The sequence below is a fragment of the Tamandua tetradactyla genome, chromosome 17, assembly GCF_023851605.1.
Source record: "Tamandua tetradactyla isolate mTamTet1 chromosome 17, mTamTet1.pri, whole genome shotgun sequence".
NCBI classification, from domain to species: Eukaryota; Metazoa; Chordata; class Mammalia; order Pilosa; family Myrmecophagidae; genus Tamandua; species Tamandua tetradactyla.
The window spans coordinates 78,928,001-78,946,114 of NC_135343.1; the positions used below are offsets into that span (position 1 = coordinate 78,928,001).

The 18,114-nt window shown below is 38.9% G+C and overlaps 1 protein-coding gene across 18 annotated transcripts in view; it reads left to right on the forward strand.

Annotated features, from left to right (window-relative positions):
• The window catches only part of LTBP1 (latent transforming growth factor beta binding protein 1), a 471,389-nt gene that overhangs the window by 424,983 nt on the left and 28,292 nt on the right, over positions 1 to 18,114 (forward strand). For all 18 annotated transcript variants that reach the window (XM_077135032.1, XM_077135035.1, XM_077135033.1 and 15 more), the window contains 3 exons: positions 2,933 to 3,076; positions 16,448 to 16,624; positions 17,306 to 17,392. In XM_077135032.1, the coding sequence (XP_076991147.1) occupies positions 2,933 to 3,076; positions 16,448 to 16,624; positions 17,306 to 17,392 (408 nt within the window). The remainder of the gene's footprint in view (positions 1 to 2,932; positions 3,077 to 16,447; positions 16,625 to 17,305; positions 17,393 to 18,114) is intronic.

The window sequence follows — 18,114 nt, forward strand, 5'->3', positions numbered from 1 at the left end:
GATTATTTGTGAAAGTGTCTTACCACTGAGTTCAGTAGCAAATAGGTTTTTACACCAAGTCATTTGGGTTTTGAGCTATGGAATCTATTTTTTTCTTTATTAAGTAATAACTGAAATATCGAAAGATAATATGTCAGAGTCAGAAGCCAGTAGAGTTCACTGCAGCTCAGCACCTGTTAATAAGTATCAACCGAATACTGCGAGCATTTCTCCAGGCACTGGCCTCAATTCCAGGGTGACAAGGACAAAGAACAGAGTGGGGTTGGGGGGCGGTTCCTTTGCTTGAGCTGGAGACAGAAATACATCCATAACTTTGACACAAAATACTAAGTGCGGCCAGCACAGGAGGTATATAGCAGAGTGTTAGGAGAACACAGAAATCATCGGCAGTATTCCCCTTACCCACAGATGAAGAATGTTCCATAATATGGCTAAGAATATCATAATCTCTAGTTCTGACTGCTGCTTCAGTCCCCTTTCCAAAACAACACAGGTGATAAAATTCATCTGATATTTGCTTAATATTTTAATTGATATATAATTAGGCCATATACCCCAGCTTTGCTTATCTTCTCAGCGTCACCTTTTCCTTCTCCACCTATGATGTTCCAGCAGTATCAAGCTGGCTTGTGGTTACTCATGTTACTGTGCAATTATTTGGCTGACATTTGCTCCTTCTGCTGGGAATGTACTCCTGACCTGCCCTTCCATGCACCTGGATAAATCCTGTACATTCTGGAAGATTGGGGTTGGGTGACATCACCTTCCAGACACAGTCCCTCCATCCATCCCTCACTCCTAGACTGCGCTTGGGCTCTCTTCCATCACATCTTAAGCAAACACCTCCTGCAGTACTTCCAGCCCTTTTTTTAGAAGTAATGTAATCGTGTCCACTGTCCACAGCCCTTCTCCGAGGCCATAGCTTACTGTGATGGAGAACTTCATTTCTCTCTTCCCTGGTCCTGGCACAGTGCTTTGCCTGTTGTAGGTACTCAGTGAATGTTGTTTAACTGTTAATGCTTGAAATAGCAGCTGATGAACCATTGGTACCACAGAGTTCCTGAGTCCCTGGGTGTTCGTTTCTGAGCAGCCAGAGGAGCACACCAAACCCATGCTGATGTGTCAATCCAGCACATACGTGAAACACCAGACTTAGGGAAGGACTGTGTGTTATCATTCTGATTAACTCAACAAATTCCCCTTTGTCTGTTTACTTCTTTCAGAAATATTGTCCGAGCATCCATTAGGCACTCTTCACCATGATGGGTGCTGTATGGGATTTCAGAGATGAGTCCATTGTGACACCAGCTTTTGGCCACACTGTTCGTCTCCACAGATCCTGACCGCCTCCCCCTCCCCCTCTGTCTTTCTCACTCACCTGTCCTGATCTCAGCTCAAATTTATCATTTCCCCAACCACCCCTGTACCTGAGTTTTGCTGCTCCATGCTTTCGTAGCGCTCTTTACTTTTCATTCCTAGAGCTTATCACAGCTTGTAATTATCTAATTAATGTTCCTGGTTGACTATGAGCCCCATGAAGGCAGATGTGGGGCTGCCTGCCTTGTCATTTCCCCAGTGCTCGTGTGTAGAAGTAATCCAGAAACATCTCTGGGCTGAATGAATGCAGTCAGGAGGGAGAAATACCAATAGAATAAAAGAATAAAAGTTGGAAAGTAGAACTTTCCATTTGACATTTACCTAAAATTGATAAATGGAAACTGGCAAGTTTCTAAAGTCAACTTTTCTGGTCTAAATTATGACCGTCTGGGTTGATTAAATATACTGAGTCTCTGCTGTAATCTGTGTCACAATATCTTTTCATAGGCATAGGCTGGCTTGTTGGTTTATATCTGTTTATATATAAAGTGAAAAGGAATACCAAGGTAATTATCCAAATAAGTCAAGACACATAAACTTTTTGTTCAATTAACTGGGCGCATAGCAGGTGAAAATAGGATTCTTTTTTCCTGAATGGTTTGGATAATTGCTCACCTTCTTAGCTTTGTATAAACCATCTCAGAGTCTGCTCATGAAAGCTGAGTGTTTGTACATGCTTAATGCATAAAACACATGAGCATTTCAAATGTCACTTTACTGAATGGGTACTCATTAGCAAAATTTCTTAGGAGGAAAAGTTAAAAAGTAGCATTAGACAAGATCAAACATAAAATGAGCCTTCTTTAAGTCTATGTACTTGTATAATTTTGAATAAAACATGCTCATTAATGAAATTCCTTTACTGTGCTTTAATTGTATATGTTTAAGTGCAGAAGAAACTCATTAGCAAGATGGAAATTTCTTTCTAGAATGTCAATAGAATTTTAAAGGCACAGTGAAATCAAGGATAAGTTATTGGACCAGTTTGCATCACATTTATGCATAATGTAGCCTAATTCATATTTACAGGTGTCTTCATTTCTCAAAGGGATACACAAACTAAATTTTGGTTGTTAAATTGCAGACACTTTGGCTGCCAAGGAACTGTATTTTCCGTTCTTAAGTATATTAAAAAGTAAATTGATGAATATAAAAAACTCTGTGGTTACTGAACTGCCAGTGAGTCTAGAGTCTTCTTTGATTCAAGAACTGGAGGTAGAGTGCTGGATCATTTAAGACTTAATTATATTGAAAAATCTTAAAGAGAAAATTAGAGGGTGCATACAATGCTTGCAGTCCAGTCTGCGTTGTACCTTAAAATTAGATTTGAAATTTAGAGACTTTGGGCTGCATTTTCATGGTCCTTTCTTGCAAATCAAATGATCGTAGCCCCTGCCTGTAGGGGCCCCTTCCCTAAAAGAGCAGAAAGGGTTTGATTGCTCACTGGGGATTGCCTCGTTTCCAGCAGACACTCCTAGTGTGGGCACAGCTGGTAAAATAAAGAGCTGTCAGGAATGAGGCACACATCTGAACTGATACATGCTTTGTTTTCCAGATGTGAACGAATGTGAACTGCTCAGTGGCGTATGTGGTGAAGCCTTCTGTGAAAACGTGGAAGGGTCCTTCCTGTGTGTGTGTGCTGATGAAACCCAGGAGTACAGTCCCATGACTGGGCAGTGTCGTTCCCGGGCTCCTGGAGGTAGGTTACAGTGGCTCTCGGCAGGGGGTGGAGGTCTCATCTTGAGGCAGTATACCCACACAAGCTTTGAGCTGCCCACTCTGAGTGAGCTAAGAAGTAATCGGATGCTTTGGCACATTGTTGACTCCAAACACTTCCATGTTCTTTCCTTGCCCTGCTTATCAGTGGAATTAGGATCATGGATGATGATTGTTTGGACTACATGACCACTCATGTGCTTTCCAACCCATGGACGCCATGGATAGCATAAAGCATCCAAAATAATGAGAACATTTGCTGCTATCACTTAAAATTTAGAGAGCTATCATTTCAAGGTCTAATATGGCATCATCTCCCTAAGTTACATAATCCTCCTTTGTTGGTCCTTGGAGAGAAGTATCTTGACACTTCCAAATTAAAAGCAACATGTAAGCCTCTCAGGATCTACAAAGACTTCCACTTGGAATTCTGAAGGTATTTTTCCAAAATTTGGCCTAGAGAGCAGCTAAGTTTGCCTTTGTTTAAAATTTAATTTAGTCCATGTCATTATGGCATGAGTTGAAATGGAGAGCTGACAGTTTTCCAGCTAAATTAATCAACTTCCAGATCACCCTTTTACTTTATGCCATGTAGCTACAGTGTGGTTGTATTTGAAGAAAAGCAAAAGACCAAATGGTTCTTTGAGAGCCAAATATAGTGAAACAGACCATTTTACTTGCTTGCTCAATCTTGGTTGATTTTGCACATGCCTCCATAGTAGCTTTCATTACTTCTCTGTCAAGTGTACTTTCTGTGCATACAAATGTACAGTCAGTACCTTTTAAATAAGAGGAAGGAAAATGTATCAATATTTTCACCCACAACCATTTTTCTGCTCAGTTATTAAATAGAGAAAGGTTGAGGGGTGCAGATTTAAATAAGCACATGGTAATTCAAAAACATTGTCCTTGAAGGGCAGAGAGAGGGTATTTTTGGAGTGGGGTAGTTCTGTTCTCTCTGTCCAGTGACGGCCACTGCCACACATATGCCATGGAGAAAAGACTTCTCAATTTGGTTCTACCTATAATAGCAGAAAAAAAACAAACAAAAAATAAAACCAAAATCTGGCCGGCCAGAAATAGGGGATTGGTTTAACAACTGCCTTTCTCTCATTGGTCTTTGGTTTCCATGAGTGGCACCGCACGCATTGTGTTATTTTGAATGAAATAATTCGCATAGCATAATATTGTATAGTCATTAAATGGTATGGAAATTAGGACATCATAAGGAATGCATATGATATGATGCTAATTTAAAATAAATAGGATATTCCTGTGATCACAGTCTCTAAAGGGGAAGATAGAGAAAAAGATAGTAACTGTCAAACTTAATGGAAATTTTAGTTTTTGTTTTCCTTGTTTTCTAAACTTATCTGAAATATTATCTTAATTGAAAGACCAGAGCTCTGGTCTGCTACCCACTTTCTACGTGTGTAAACTTGAGATGTCACTCAGCATGTATGAGCTGTGATTTTCTTGCCTGTAAAATAGACGTTTTTATGAGTTTAAATGAAATAATAGATAGAAGCCATTATGTATTGGCAGAGTACTGTATGATGTAAGCTATATCCCAAACACATAAAGGATATCTGTTTCTCATCTTCTTATGATCTCTAACTTTCATGAGTATCTTATTTCCTAAATATTATTTGGTTTATCTTTTAACTATAAATATTTTTTCTAGAACATTTTAGTGGCATCAAAACTAGTTCATTCAGTTCAGAGAGCTTCACTTAGAGTACTTGTCTGGGATCCTGAAGTTGGCTCAATTTCTTTTTTTGGAGTTTAATAATGCTGTAATAGGATTATGAGAGAATCTGAATCATTCTCACTGCACACTGCATCTTCTTGCTTATTAAAACTATATGGTGACTCTGGTTATAAATCTTCTTCCTTGCCGCCTCCTTTTTTTAATGTGTCTACTTCCATATATGTATTTCTGTATCTATACATACACACACACAAAGTGATATGTAGATAGATAAGTGATATGTATATCATAGGGAATTTTGTTCACAACTTTTTTTTGATGTGGTGGGCCAGGAACCCAACCTGTATAGCAGGCGAGACTTCTACCACTGAACTACCTGTGCACCCGCCCCCTGCTTTTAAGTTCATCTCCAACCAAGTCCCTAACACCTGTTTTACTTTTTCCCCCTCCTTAGCCTCCTTGCCCTCTGTATTGGTCAGGATTCCCAGAAAAGCAGAACTGATAATAGTATATAAACATGGAGAGACTTATTATAGGAATTGGCTCCCTCAACCATGGGGATTGGCAAATCCATATTCTGCAGGACAGGCCACAAGCTGGAAACTTCAATAAAGGTGAAGCTGAATTCCTCAGAGAAGGCTGGTTGCCTGAAGTTGAGGCCGAAATTCTTCTGACTTCTGAAGTCCTCAGTTCTGGATTCTAAAATCTCCAACTAATTAGATGAGGAGACACCTCTCAAGGCTTAGGGCACTCTCCTTTGTTGATTGTAGATGTAATGAGCTATAGATGCAATCAACTGACTCATGATTTAAAGCCATAAAATACTCGCACAGTAACAATCAGGCTACTGCTTGCTTGACCAAAACTGAACTCCATAACCGGGCCAAGTTGACCATGAAATTAACCACCACACTGTCTCATTGGCTGCCTTTCTTTCTGGAGCATTCTAGACAGACTCTACTAGTTACCCTCTTTCTCTTTTTCAAAGTACATCATTTTGGATACTCAGCTTCACAAGGCTTATTTGTCAATATAAATATTGTTTCTTCTTCCACTTAACATTATATCTGATCTCCCCAATTGCTGGGTCATTCTATACAGTCTCCATAGTTATCTGGCTTCTGCTATGTACCTACATATACCCAATTGTCTTAGTTTTCCATGGTGGGACTTACTCATTTATATGATTCCTGGCAAACCTTGACTCCTTTCATGCTCTAATTTGTAGAGTTCCTCACAAATTTTGATAGATTATCTGTAAGTCTTAAGACTGTCTAATGATGGTATTTCATCTTCATCTAGCATTGTCCTGAGAGACAGAATTCAGCTATAAACTGCATCAAGAACCTTCTATATCTGACTTGATCAGAGCCAATACTGATCAGTTATTTGAAAAGATGATCAAAACTGGAAACCATAAAAACACTAGTATATTTTTTAGGTATTTATTTTCTAACTTAAAATACATTAATGTGCATTTATTCACAAATCTTCAGAGAAGGGCCGTGGTCTTTGAGTAGAATTCCCCTTTTGAATGCCTGCATGGCTTTTACATCTATTATACTGAACACATTGTTCATTTTAAAGGGGGTAAGAATTGAAAGACATTAGCAACGATAAGTGGTGCAAAATCCGTATGGATTTTGGTTGCACTTTTCTCAATTACTTGTATGATTGTCTTATCCACATCTAATTGGATATAATTCTTTTTACTGAATCAACTTCAGTTTTTCTGAAGTATTAACTTGCTCTAAAAGCAGCTCCACTTTCACACACATATTTTATTGGCTTTACATACTATTTAATTAAATTACAGCATTATAATAATCAGTGCACCAGCGCAGATGTGCTTGCAGACAAACACACCTCAGTGAGTCTCGACCATTATGCTCCTCAGCCTGTAGGAGCAGAAAAGTATGGCCAGGAATGGCCGACGGAGCATTCTCCCTGCTGTGGATATCAACTAGGATGTATTCAGAGGGCACAAGAGCATCAGTTAATCCCACAAGTTGGTTAAAGATGGACCGGCTAAAACGACATGTACCGTACCCCAGTCAAAAAATCTGCTGTCATACAGAGCAAAACATTTTGTACCAAACTTTTCAAAAGTTTTTTAACTAAGATTCAAATTACTTTTACTAGATATATGATATACTAACAGTTCAGGTATCATCCTTCCTGCATAGTGATTAAGAAAGGAAAGATAAGTTTGCAGCACAGGCTAAGGATAGAACTGGGACCAGGGTGAAAATGTTAGAAAAGCAGATGTGAGATCAGTATCCAGAAGAACTTTTCAAAAGCAAGAGCTACTCAGCAGTGGAACTGACTGTCTCATGAAATAGCAGGTATTTGCCCAGAGATATCTCAGAAGAGGTGGGAAATGCATGGCCAGGAGAGAACCCTCTTCCAGTAGGGCATAGTTCCAGATGACTCATAAGATGCTCTTGAACCCTAAACTGCTAGGATTTTTATCTTTAAACTGCATCTTGTCTCCCACATAATTCTTTTTAGGTCTGGTCTAATGTTTTTCACTGCTTGGACCTTTGACCACTAATGTACATTGCTTTACAAGTTGCCTAAAAGCATCAGAAACAGAAATAACTAAAAAATGTCTAATACCAGACCACTCATCACATTTAGAGGGTATGGTTATGAAATACAATCTGATGCTTTTATTTCCTCAGTGCCTGTGATAATTGCTCCATAAAAACTTTATGTCCTTGGGCATGCTAAAGGAAGCAGTAAATATTTAGTCTTGGCAACTGCAGCCTTCAGACTTTACCACAAAATGCTGTTCTCTGCTGCTATTGGTGTGCAGGGCAGATCTGTGGCAGGAACTGAATTTTATTCTTAAAACAGAAGGTGTAATAAAAAGAACGTAATAAAAAAGGTACATATTATAAATCGACGCAGGTGGTCCTTGCCTAAAGAAAGCAAATAAACAAAATCAGAAATTATAAAGTGTATAAATTGGGTTGATTACTTGCGTTACAAATTAATTGTTCTCTTTACACAGCCATTCATTATAGTTTCTTTAAATAGCAAGTTTTACATACTATTCTAGTAGGCTTCTGCTAGAAGCCACCTTAGCAATTTTCTGGCCCAGTTCCTTTATTTATAGGAAAAAGGAAACTGAGGCCCAGAGAGAAGTGCTAAGTGTTATTTTTTGGGCCAAACAGCTAATGAGAGGCAGAGTTGATCTCAGAACCCAGCTTGGGCATCTTTCCACTTCTCAGGGCTGAGGAGCTCCTCCTGGATATCAGCTTCTTAAAAAAAAAAAAAGGGTTCTGGTTCACTTCTTAAAAAAATTTCATTATTAAACAATTCATATTTTTTTAGAAAATTGGCAGCCATAAAATATATATATTTAAACATCCCCTTCAGTGTCTCCATCAGGGTTCATCTTTGTCACCCAGTTGACCTCCAGGCTTTTTGAAGGAAAGTTCATGCTTCCCTATCTTGTCGGAATAGTCTACCCTTTTGATCATCAAGACACTGAGATCTGGAGCCCCTAGTCCTCGTGCGAGTGTCACAGTTTTCTCTCCAGTCGTTAGGGAGTTTCTCATGCTAAACCACTAGCCTCATTGCAGACTCCTCTTCTGAAACATTTGACAGTGGTTTCTCATCCCCTGTTCTCTTCCCTTTCTAATTTCCAAACATGACTCTCCCCTGTATCCTCTGCTTCTCAGGCTGCTCTTTCTCCGTCTCCTTTCAGGTTCTTCTTCCACAGCCCATCCCTTAAGTTAATTACCATTCCCTCTCCTAAGCTGCTTCTCTCGCCAGGGTCCCCTCATTAATTGCCAAACATCAACACAAACATCGGTATCGGAAATCCCAAAGCCATAGTTTGAATTTCTCCCCCTCTGCTACCGTTGAAGCAACCATAACATCCTTCTACTTCTACCTCTGAAGTGTCCTCCAGATCCCTCCCTGTCCTTCTGTTTCTGCTGCCCCATGGCAGTCCCTCAGCCTCCCTTCCTTGGACCACTGCAGAAGCCTCCCTGACTCTCCAGCCATGACTTACTCCCATCAATTCCTATTCCATGCTGCCGCCGGAGTAGACCTTTCTGAAATGGTCATTCTGGTTTTAAATCTTTCAACAGCTTACCATTGCCCACAGCATAAGTCCAGGTCCGTCAGCATGGCACCCAGACCCTTTGAGCTCTGTAATCTCACCAGGCATCTTAGCTTCGTCTCCCACACTCATGCTACCCGAAACTCAAGCTGAACCCACTGCTTCTGCTTCCCAACCAGGCAAGCTTTTCCGAGGCTGTGCTTTTTGCTCCTGCTAAGGAGGGCCTGTGGTGCTCTCCCTTACCAGCGTTTTTCCTTGAAATTGTGTTCAAGCCTTTAAAAGTCACCAACTTGTTATACTTCCCCCCAAATCCCCAGGGAAGAATTAATAGATTCTATTTCTCTTCTCTCATAACACTTCATTCATTCATTGTACTTAACTGTCTCTGTATCTTATTCTTTTTTTTTTTTTTTACATGGGCAGGCACCGGGAATCAAACCCGGGTCCCCGGGCATGGCAGGGAAGCATTCTTACCTGCTGAGCCACCGTGGCCCGCCCTCTTATTCTTTTTTGTATTCCCAAACTTAATGGAAATATTTAACCTAGGTTACTGCTTAGCAGTGCCTCACAAGAGGTAGACATGGAGTGACTATTGAATAAAACTGCCTCGCAGTACTTGAATTTAAATTCTTCACTTGAGGGTTTCTGAATCATCTAGAAAGAATGGATTTAAGCTGGGAAATCCAAAATATAAGGGTTGATCTTGTTAAGAATTTTCAATGAAAATTTTCTTAACTTGTTGTCGTTTGGAGCTGAACGTGGGCATAGATTTATTTCTACTTCACCTTTCAATGAGTCTGATTAGACAGTTGTTTATACAGGGTCTCTTATTAGACATCCTGCCACGCCCTTTAGGTGAGCTTCTCTCCCCTTATCTCTGGGATAACTTGAAAAAATTAAAGCTCAAGTGCCCCTGGGTTCAACAGATGCCCTCAGCATTTCAGCTGACCTTAGTTTTTTCCTGCTCTCCCTAGTTTTTGGACTTGGAGGAATCCTCCCTGTTTTCTAGCGCAATGATAATTTAAAACGACTTCATTTGTATTTTATCCAACGTTTTAAATTGTTTTCAAGGGGATGAGTTCACAGGATATCTATCCTATCATGCTGGTAGAATAATGCCTGTTTACCCTTCAATATTTTTAATGGCACTCAGGTGGAAAAAATTAGGCTGATTCTAATTCTTAGTTTGTGGAAAGGCTTGTCAATGGCCATGTATTTCTATCTATTTATTAATTCACTGTTCCATGTACTTATTTTTTAAATGATATAATAAACACCTTTTAATCCTTCTCCCAACATGAGAACTGGAACCAGGACCAGAATTTCTCTTCTCTTACGGCAAAGACTCTTCAGTGGCTCAAGCATTACTCCCTTGTTTTGTGTACTTATTTTTTCATTCTTGCACATGATTCACATACCATAGAATTTACCCTTTTAAAAAGTGTGAAACAAACTTGCCTCACCTCTCCACATTCAAGGAGGTGTCCCTGCATGTATCCAGTTCCACAGAATAAAATAATTGTGCATTTTATCAAAACTATTACGGGGGCACACTTAGATGAGGAGATACCTACTTACTGTTTTACGTGGAGGATAGTTCTCCTTGCTTTGGTTAAATTGTAAGTGAAGCTGAAGAAAACCGAGCATTTCTTTGTTGCCAGGGGCACATTGCACAGCTCCTCTGCTTGGTTTTGACGATTGAGCTCGTACGGTATTCTTTCTGCCTAGAGGGATACTCCACAGGTTCTGTGGATGTACATATTTTTTTTTAAGGCAGGAAACCACATATAACATCAGTCAACTGTTATAGTTGGCAAGATAGGACTTTCAAATGTGCGTAGTTGACCTGTAAAACAAATTAACGTTGAAAGTTTTTTTTTAATAATTTTTTATTGGGAAACGAGACCTTTGGTAAGAAAGACAGTGAGGCCACAGTGTTTAGAATGTAAATATTGTAAAATGCCATAGAACTCCTGAGGTCTTATTGTGTGTTTTTAATGGATCTATACCATGTATGTAGGTAAGACTGAGGAAACATTCATTTGTTTAAAAAAAACAAAAAGTTGGGTCAAGTTTCTTCCCACATTCAAAGATAGGTAGTGAGAAGTGTTCACTAGTTACCAAACCTTGCTTTTATTTTTATAAATTTTCTGGTTGCTATGTAGAGTATCTTTACTTTAGGTATTTTTACCTGAATTTTTGATCAAGAGATGTGTCAATATTTTAATGAACTAACGTATCTGTCAAAGTGATAGACTCAAACAATAAATCTAAACTGTTTTATCTTCTTAACACTCAAAGATCTAATCACACTGTTGCATTAGAAGTACATTTTGGATCCTAGAATTTGCTCTAAATTAGGTGTACATGGAGGACTAGTTTCTACATTTCCTTTTAAACCTTTCCAGGCAATTCACTTCTCTTCAGCCTTGGCATTGAACACTCAGTTATCTTTACGGACCCTCACCCCGCTCATGGGTCAGTGTCGTTACAGCTCTTGTGTTGCTGTGAAGTCTGCTTGTTTAAACAAACTGCCCTGTCGTTCTAGATGTTCTCATTTCTCCCTCTCCAAATATGCTTCCTTTTCTCAGTCATCTCTTCTACTTTTCTCCTATTTTTCTTTCTTCACAGGATTTTATTCTGCTTTCAGAAACCCTGTCTTTTCATCCATGTCTGCCTACTTTTCCTTCCCTGCCTTTTCCAGGTCTAGTAATGCCTCCATAAATCATGGGCCTTTCTCTCCACCCTCTCCCCAGTTTATTCCTTTCCCAGGCCCACTCTTCCCTTTCCCTTCTAACTCCTTTACCAGCGTGGGGCGGAAAGCGGGAGGGCACCTTCCTTTAGAGGCAAGCATTTGTCTCTGCCTTGTAGTGGGGGGCTCAGCTCTTGCAACAGGGATTGTCACTGGCCTCCACCCAGCACCTCAGTCAGAATCTCTCTCTGGCCCTGCCCTCCTCTGTCAGCCGGTCCCATGTTAGTCCATTCCTGCCCCACCCCCAGGCCTTCCAAGTCACATTCTGCAGAACTGCTGCCCAGCCCTCCAGTTTGGTGCCCTGGGTCTCCTATTGTATGGCTCATCCTGCAGCCTGCCTCTCCTCTAACCCCACTCCAGCCACACAGACCACACAGAGAAAACTGTACTTCTACCCCACATCCACCCTTGCCCTTGTTTATTGCCTTTTATTTTTTTTCAAAACTTAGCTCAGATGTCACCCTTTCCAGGCAGGCTTCCCTGATTACCTTCCCACTCCCTCCTACTATAGTTCTGTCTGTCCCAGCACTTGCTCTCCCAGCAGCGTTGTTGTGCTCAGTTTGCTGGTCTGACTTCTACCCAGCTGAGCTCTTTAAGAATGGGAGCTGGGTGAAGATATCTTTTAAAATTTCTTTTTTCTCTTTTGTACTTTGCCTTCTTCTCTTCATTTTGACCTTTTTTTGTGCATCTTTTACCATCTGAAGTCCCCATCTATGGTGTAACAGGATTTATTTAAAGAGTCACGTACAGATATTTGGGAAAGAACATACAGTGGCATGCTGTTAAAAGAACTACAATGTCTGAGAATCTCCCCACAATGTCACCTTTTTTGTGTGCATCTTTTACCATCTGAAGTCACCATCTATGGTCGTCATCTTTATTTGCATCCCTTCATGTCAAACTGTTCTTCCTGTTATGAGTGCTTCTTTTCTGGCACCCTGAATTCCACTGAAAGATACATTTCTTCTCATCTCCCAAGTCCTTGAGAAAGAAAAATAGAAAAATATGAATTCCCAAGTACTCTTTTAGTATTCCTTAAAATATAATTAAAATCCCTTCTCGTGAAAAAACATGTGATTGTATAAAATACTAGTGCCTCTGACAGTAAAAAGGAGAGTAAACCTTCCTGGGCAATGCTATTGAAAATAGTTTGTTGAACACTACCACACTCACGGAGTTCTGTAAATTGACTTTTTTTCTGGACTCTGGAGAGGTGTTTCAGTTGGGGCATGCTATTCATTCACACATATTCATGATATTATTCTTCGGTCATTATGACCCTAATTCCTCAAAAGGATGTGGTGAGGATTAATTCAAACAGGTCTTCAGGACACATTACACACGGAACGTGAAAGCATTCAAAGCAAAGGGGGAAAAAAATGCCTGTTTGAAATGCTCTGGTGTCTGCTTTAACCGAAAAAAAAAAAAAAAAAAAGACTTTCCAGATTTCCTCACCCCTAGCAGGAAATCCCAGATTGGACATATGTGGGAAAAGACAAAGGAAGAAGTAATCCTATAAGAAAACACCACCACCTTCTGTAGACTTGAGGCATGTGGGAAAGGGAACTCCAAGATAAGGCTGTTGATAGGCAGCAGCTACAGCTCAAAGCCTCTCTTTCCTATTCAGAGCAAGAATTATTATGGACTTAACCTTGTAGCTGAACTCCATGTGAGAATAAGAGCTAGGGAAACCGTCAGGGATTATCTGCTGCCCTCTCCTCATTTGCCTCAGAGAGGAAAAAAGAAAGAAAAAAAGCAAAGCAAAAGAGATGCATGTTCACTGAGCTCCTAAGAAGCTGAGCCCTCTAGAGGGGTCTGGGGAAAGCACTGGGTGTGGGACACTTGGAAAGTACCTCGATTTTCTGTTCTGGAAAGTGGAGACACTCTGTATCCTACGCAGTTAAATCTATAGCATGAAGTTTCTCTGAGGATCACATGATAAGACCTCTGGGAAAGTTCCTTCAAAAAGAGCACACAGGTAAAATGCCCAATACTCACTTCCTTATTATTGCTGGCCATACCACTATAATTAAAATACGCGATTGATGCTTCTGTATCAATGTCAAGCCAATCTATTAGTATAACTGAACATTCAGATCCTGAAAATACCAAAGAAGTAATACATTTCTTAGAAGGGTATGAAGATATATATATAAGTGTGGCTAATCTTACTCATAAAATCTTAAAGAAAAATAGAATTCATTTTTTCAGTACTTGGAACTGCCTATAACCATTAATTTGATCTTTTAAAATTATTTTCCAATGGAAACAATCCACCCTTGGCAGCAGCAACCTAAATTCATACAAAGATTTTTTTAAAGAAATTATACTAAATAGATTTACTGATCAGAGTTTTCCCCCAATGGAAAAATACTCTCAGAAATTAATTATTTACAGGTTGAGATAGGGAAATTGCAGTTTTTCACAGAAATGACCTTTGTTGACCAGCTTTCTTATGAAAAAGAATTTGTATCTTTTTCCACACGTGGGTGAAGGCCTAAGGAAAACTCCATTTCAGCTGTGTAAGCTGTAAACTTTCAAACTACTTGGAAAGAAAATAGGAGCAAAACTTGAAACCACCAATGTAAACCTGAATGATACAATTTTGTTATCAGTTGTTTCCCAGACACAGTGATCTGTGAGTTTCCTTCCCAAGAAAAGGGAATTTTATTATGTTTCTTAGTTTCCATACTGTGTGAGTATTAATGAACATTGCAAAAAAAAAAAAACACCAACATAAAAACAGTGTTTCCAAAAGAGTATAATTCTTGGCATGCTTTGCCTCTGATGGAAACCTGTGCTTTCTGCTTACCTGTGGACACAGCAATATTCATTGAAGTCCTACTATATAGAATTGCATTTTATAGTAAATAGCACAGCATACCTACAACTTGAGACATGAGAACAAAACAGTGACCAGGTGCTTTCTTTGCATACACTCTGAAGTAAATGTGCCATTACAAAACCCCGATCGTGTTGCTTTCTTGATCTATATTTCTAAATGCATTGCTTAGTAGCTAGCTACATTTTTTTAGGCCTGCTGAATAAAATAAACGGGCAGAATTGTTGATAGTAATAGGCAGTGAATTTATTCACAAATGTTGGGGAAAGCTTATAAAATTTTCTACAAAGTTTATGATTGAATTAATGATATTTAAAAATATGTGCCCTTAGTTTTCCTAAATAATTCCATGCTAAACAGCTTAGAAGCCCTCCGGCAAAGAAGGGCAAAAGCACATTTCTTCCCTCTGCGCATTTGAAGCAAATGAAACAGTGTGAAGGATGTGACCAGTTTTACCCAATTTCAAACACGAGGAAAAGATTTAAAACTGCTTCGTAAACTGCTGCAGAGAAATCAGCATTCCTGTTTTTTTTTCTTAGGCTCTTGTTCTAGGTTTGAATTTGTTGTCAGGTCTTAACCCTAACCTTGAGAGTCTAAGCTAAAATCTGTCAAAGAAAAAAGCATCTGAGAATCAGCCAGAATCCAATGTGCAAGGGGATCTTCTCCTATATTCCAATGGATACTTATTTGTTCTGAAAGTAATATATCCTACCAGGCTGGTTTGTTTGCTTGTTTTCAGTGCCACGGGAGGAAAAAAAGGATGATAACTTATCTGATATAATTTTTATGAACTTAAATTTAAAAGCATCTTTGTTATTTGGTATATTAGTCAAGTTTGCACAACCAGACCCTGCCAAAATAAATACGTAGGAAACTATTGTGAAAATAGCCTAATATGTTTTCCTGATTAACACAATTATCTACAAACTTCAAAAGTGAATAATAAGTAATTTTTGACGTTAGTCTTGTCCTCACCAGCAAACGTTTTCCCTTTGTCCCTAGAGTTTCTTTGGGTTCAAGGATCTGAAACCACAGAGTTCTGATGAAATAGCAATACCGGCATTCAGCATTTTATTTGCTATAGCTTAAAATAAAAGTTATTAATAAATTCTCACTGGATCACAGGCAGTAATTTGAACTCTATCACGTGTGGTAGGGAGGGCTTAGACTTCTTTCCAAGTCTAGCCTTGGTATATATTGATCAGTTTTTAAAAGCACAGACTTGTTTGTTCAAAAACTTCAAATCTGATAGAATTCAATCATTTTTATTATCTGAAAGTGAGTGGATTTTGTTCTCATTGTTTGTATTCTCTCACACACACACCCCTCATTTGTCTCAACTACAAAGGGTTAAACTGAGTGTGTTAGAATAAAATTTACTCTGAGCTGCACTTGAACTGGGACTAGAACCCAGCTAAACCCTGAAGTTTAGCCAGCATCCATTATTTCATTCAATGTCAATATTTGCAACAATTTAAGTACTTAAATTTTAAGTGATGAAAGGTTATTTTACATATGCCAGGTTATTTCTGTGTTTTTCCATTTACCTTCTTCTGCTTTGAACTATTCAAAAAAGATTCAGAGCATGGTCAGTTCAAATAACTACCGAAGGGTTAAATATTATATGTGGCCCCACATCTCTGGGCAAATGTTGGAAAAAAATGTTCATTGATTTAAGTAGGTATTATGACTTGGTAAAAATGGGTGACAAGAAAGCGGAATTTATGATAAAATAATTGGTTAAGGTAAAAGGAAATGATTCTGACAGATTTGCACCCTTGGGATGTGTTAGAAACCCACCAAAATTCAGGATTTATGGTAATTTTTGTCTTAAGGCAAAATAATCGGGTCCTGAGAATGGAAAAGCAGTGTTCTCTGAATGAAATGCTACTGGCACATCCGGTCGATCTTTTTTTTGCTTACCTTTCTGGTGTTACGGAGAGATGTGATACATCCTATCAATACTCTGTTTAGAATTAGATGTAGATCCGCCCAAAGAAGAAAAAAAAGAATGCTACTATAACCTGAATGACGCCAGTCTCTGTGATAACGTGCTGGCCCCCAATGTCACCAAGCAGGAATGCTGCTGCACCTCCGGCGCTGGGTGGGGCGATAACTGCGAGATCTTTCCCTGCCCTGTCTTGGGGACAGGTAAGTGTCAGCCGAGAGCTGGAGCTACACTTGTGTCTGGTGCACGCGATGTCCATGGGCTGGGGCTGGTCTCCTGTTGGGGACTACACTGAAGCTCTGAGCACACTCACTGGCCTTAGAGTGAGTTTCAGCTCCAGTCGGTGCAGTCCCCTCACCCCGCCTCGACTGGAATTCGTATACTTACTTCTGTCCCTTCCAGGGTACATGGCTACGATGAAGTTCTGTATGATATATTGGTGGAAAGATAACTCAGTTGTATTCTCTTTTTTCATTAAGACTACTCTTTTTTGCTAACAGTGACATAGCATTATCTACTTATATATTATAGCAAGATTTTGCTCTTTTCTTACTAAACCTTTATAATACTGGAGATCACAGTAATACAAAAATAATTATAATATCAAGTAAAACATGGGTAAATAAAATACAGGCGAATTGGGTTTTTTTCCCCAAATAATATGTGAATGTACAAAGACATCAGACTTATTTGCACCTAATCCATAATTTTTGAAGTTGCTTTGAATTTATTTGCCTGAATTAGATGGGCAAGATTTGCATTAGAGTTTGTGTGTCTAAGAAAGCAAAATTAGATTGGAAAGAAACATTCATTCATGGAAGGTGGTTAAATATTTTTTTCTTTTTTCCAACTTCTTTTCTCCGTTTTGTCTCTCCTGAAATCAGCTGAATTCACTGAAATGTGTCCTGAAGGGAAAGGTTTTGTCCCCACTGGAGAATCGTCTTATCACGCTGGTGGTCAGAACTATAAAGGTCAGAATCAAACAGGAATGGCTTTGCTACATGTATGTATGTCAGACATTCAGGTAAAAAGCATTACTTAGGGAACCCAGAACTGGAGTTCTTTGATGACATGGAAACTGATTACAAAGCCTTTCATTTTACTTTGGAAGAAGGCCCAGGTAGAACTGAAAGAGCTCTGGTGTAGAAGTCAGAACACTCTTAAACTTCAGTTTCCTCATCTCCAAGATAAAATAATGTCTCAACGGTTATGGTGACGATTAAATGAGATAGTAAGTGTAAAAGTACTTAACACAAACTCTGTGCTTTATAGGTACTGAATAAATGTTTTATTTCCAGCAGTTTATTAGGAATCATGTAATTTATATCCATATACATTTGAACCATTATCATGTTTTTTACTGTCATCAACAAAGCTGAGGCTCCTCCTTTAAAAATATTCTCTCATCACTATTGTTACAACTTTTTTCTAATAGCTACAGATTCATAATAAGAAACAGAATAGAAGAAAACAAAGTAGATATGTATTTAAGACTTTTATTCTATAATTTTAGAAAAACAGCCTCTTTTGTTTTGCTGAAATTTAAACTATATATATAAATACTTTCTTATTCCCCACTCACATTTTACATTTTCATGATAGAGATGTTAGGAATTTTCGTATACAAAGTGATTTTTTTCTTTATAGTTTAATATTGAAAACTGCTAAGTGGCTGGAAAGCAGACTATGAAAA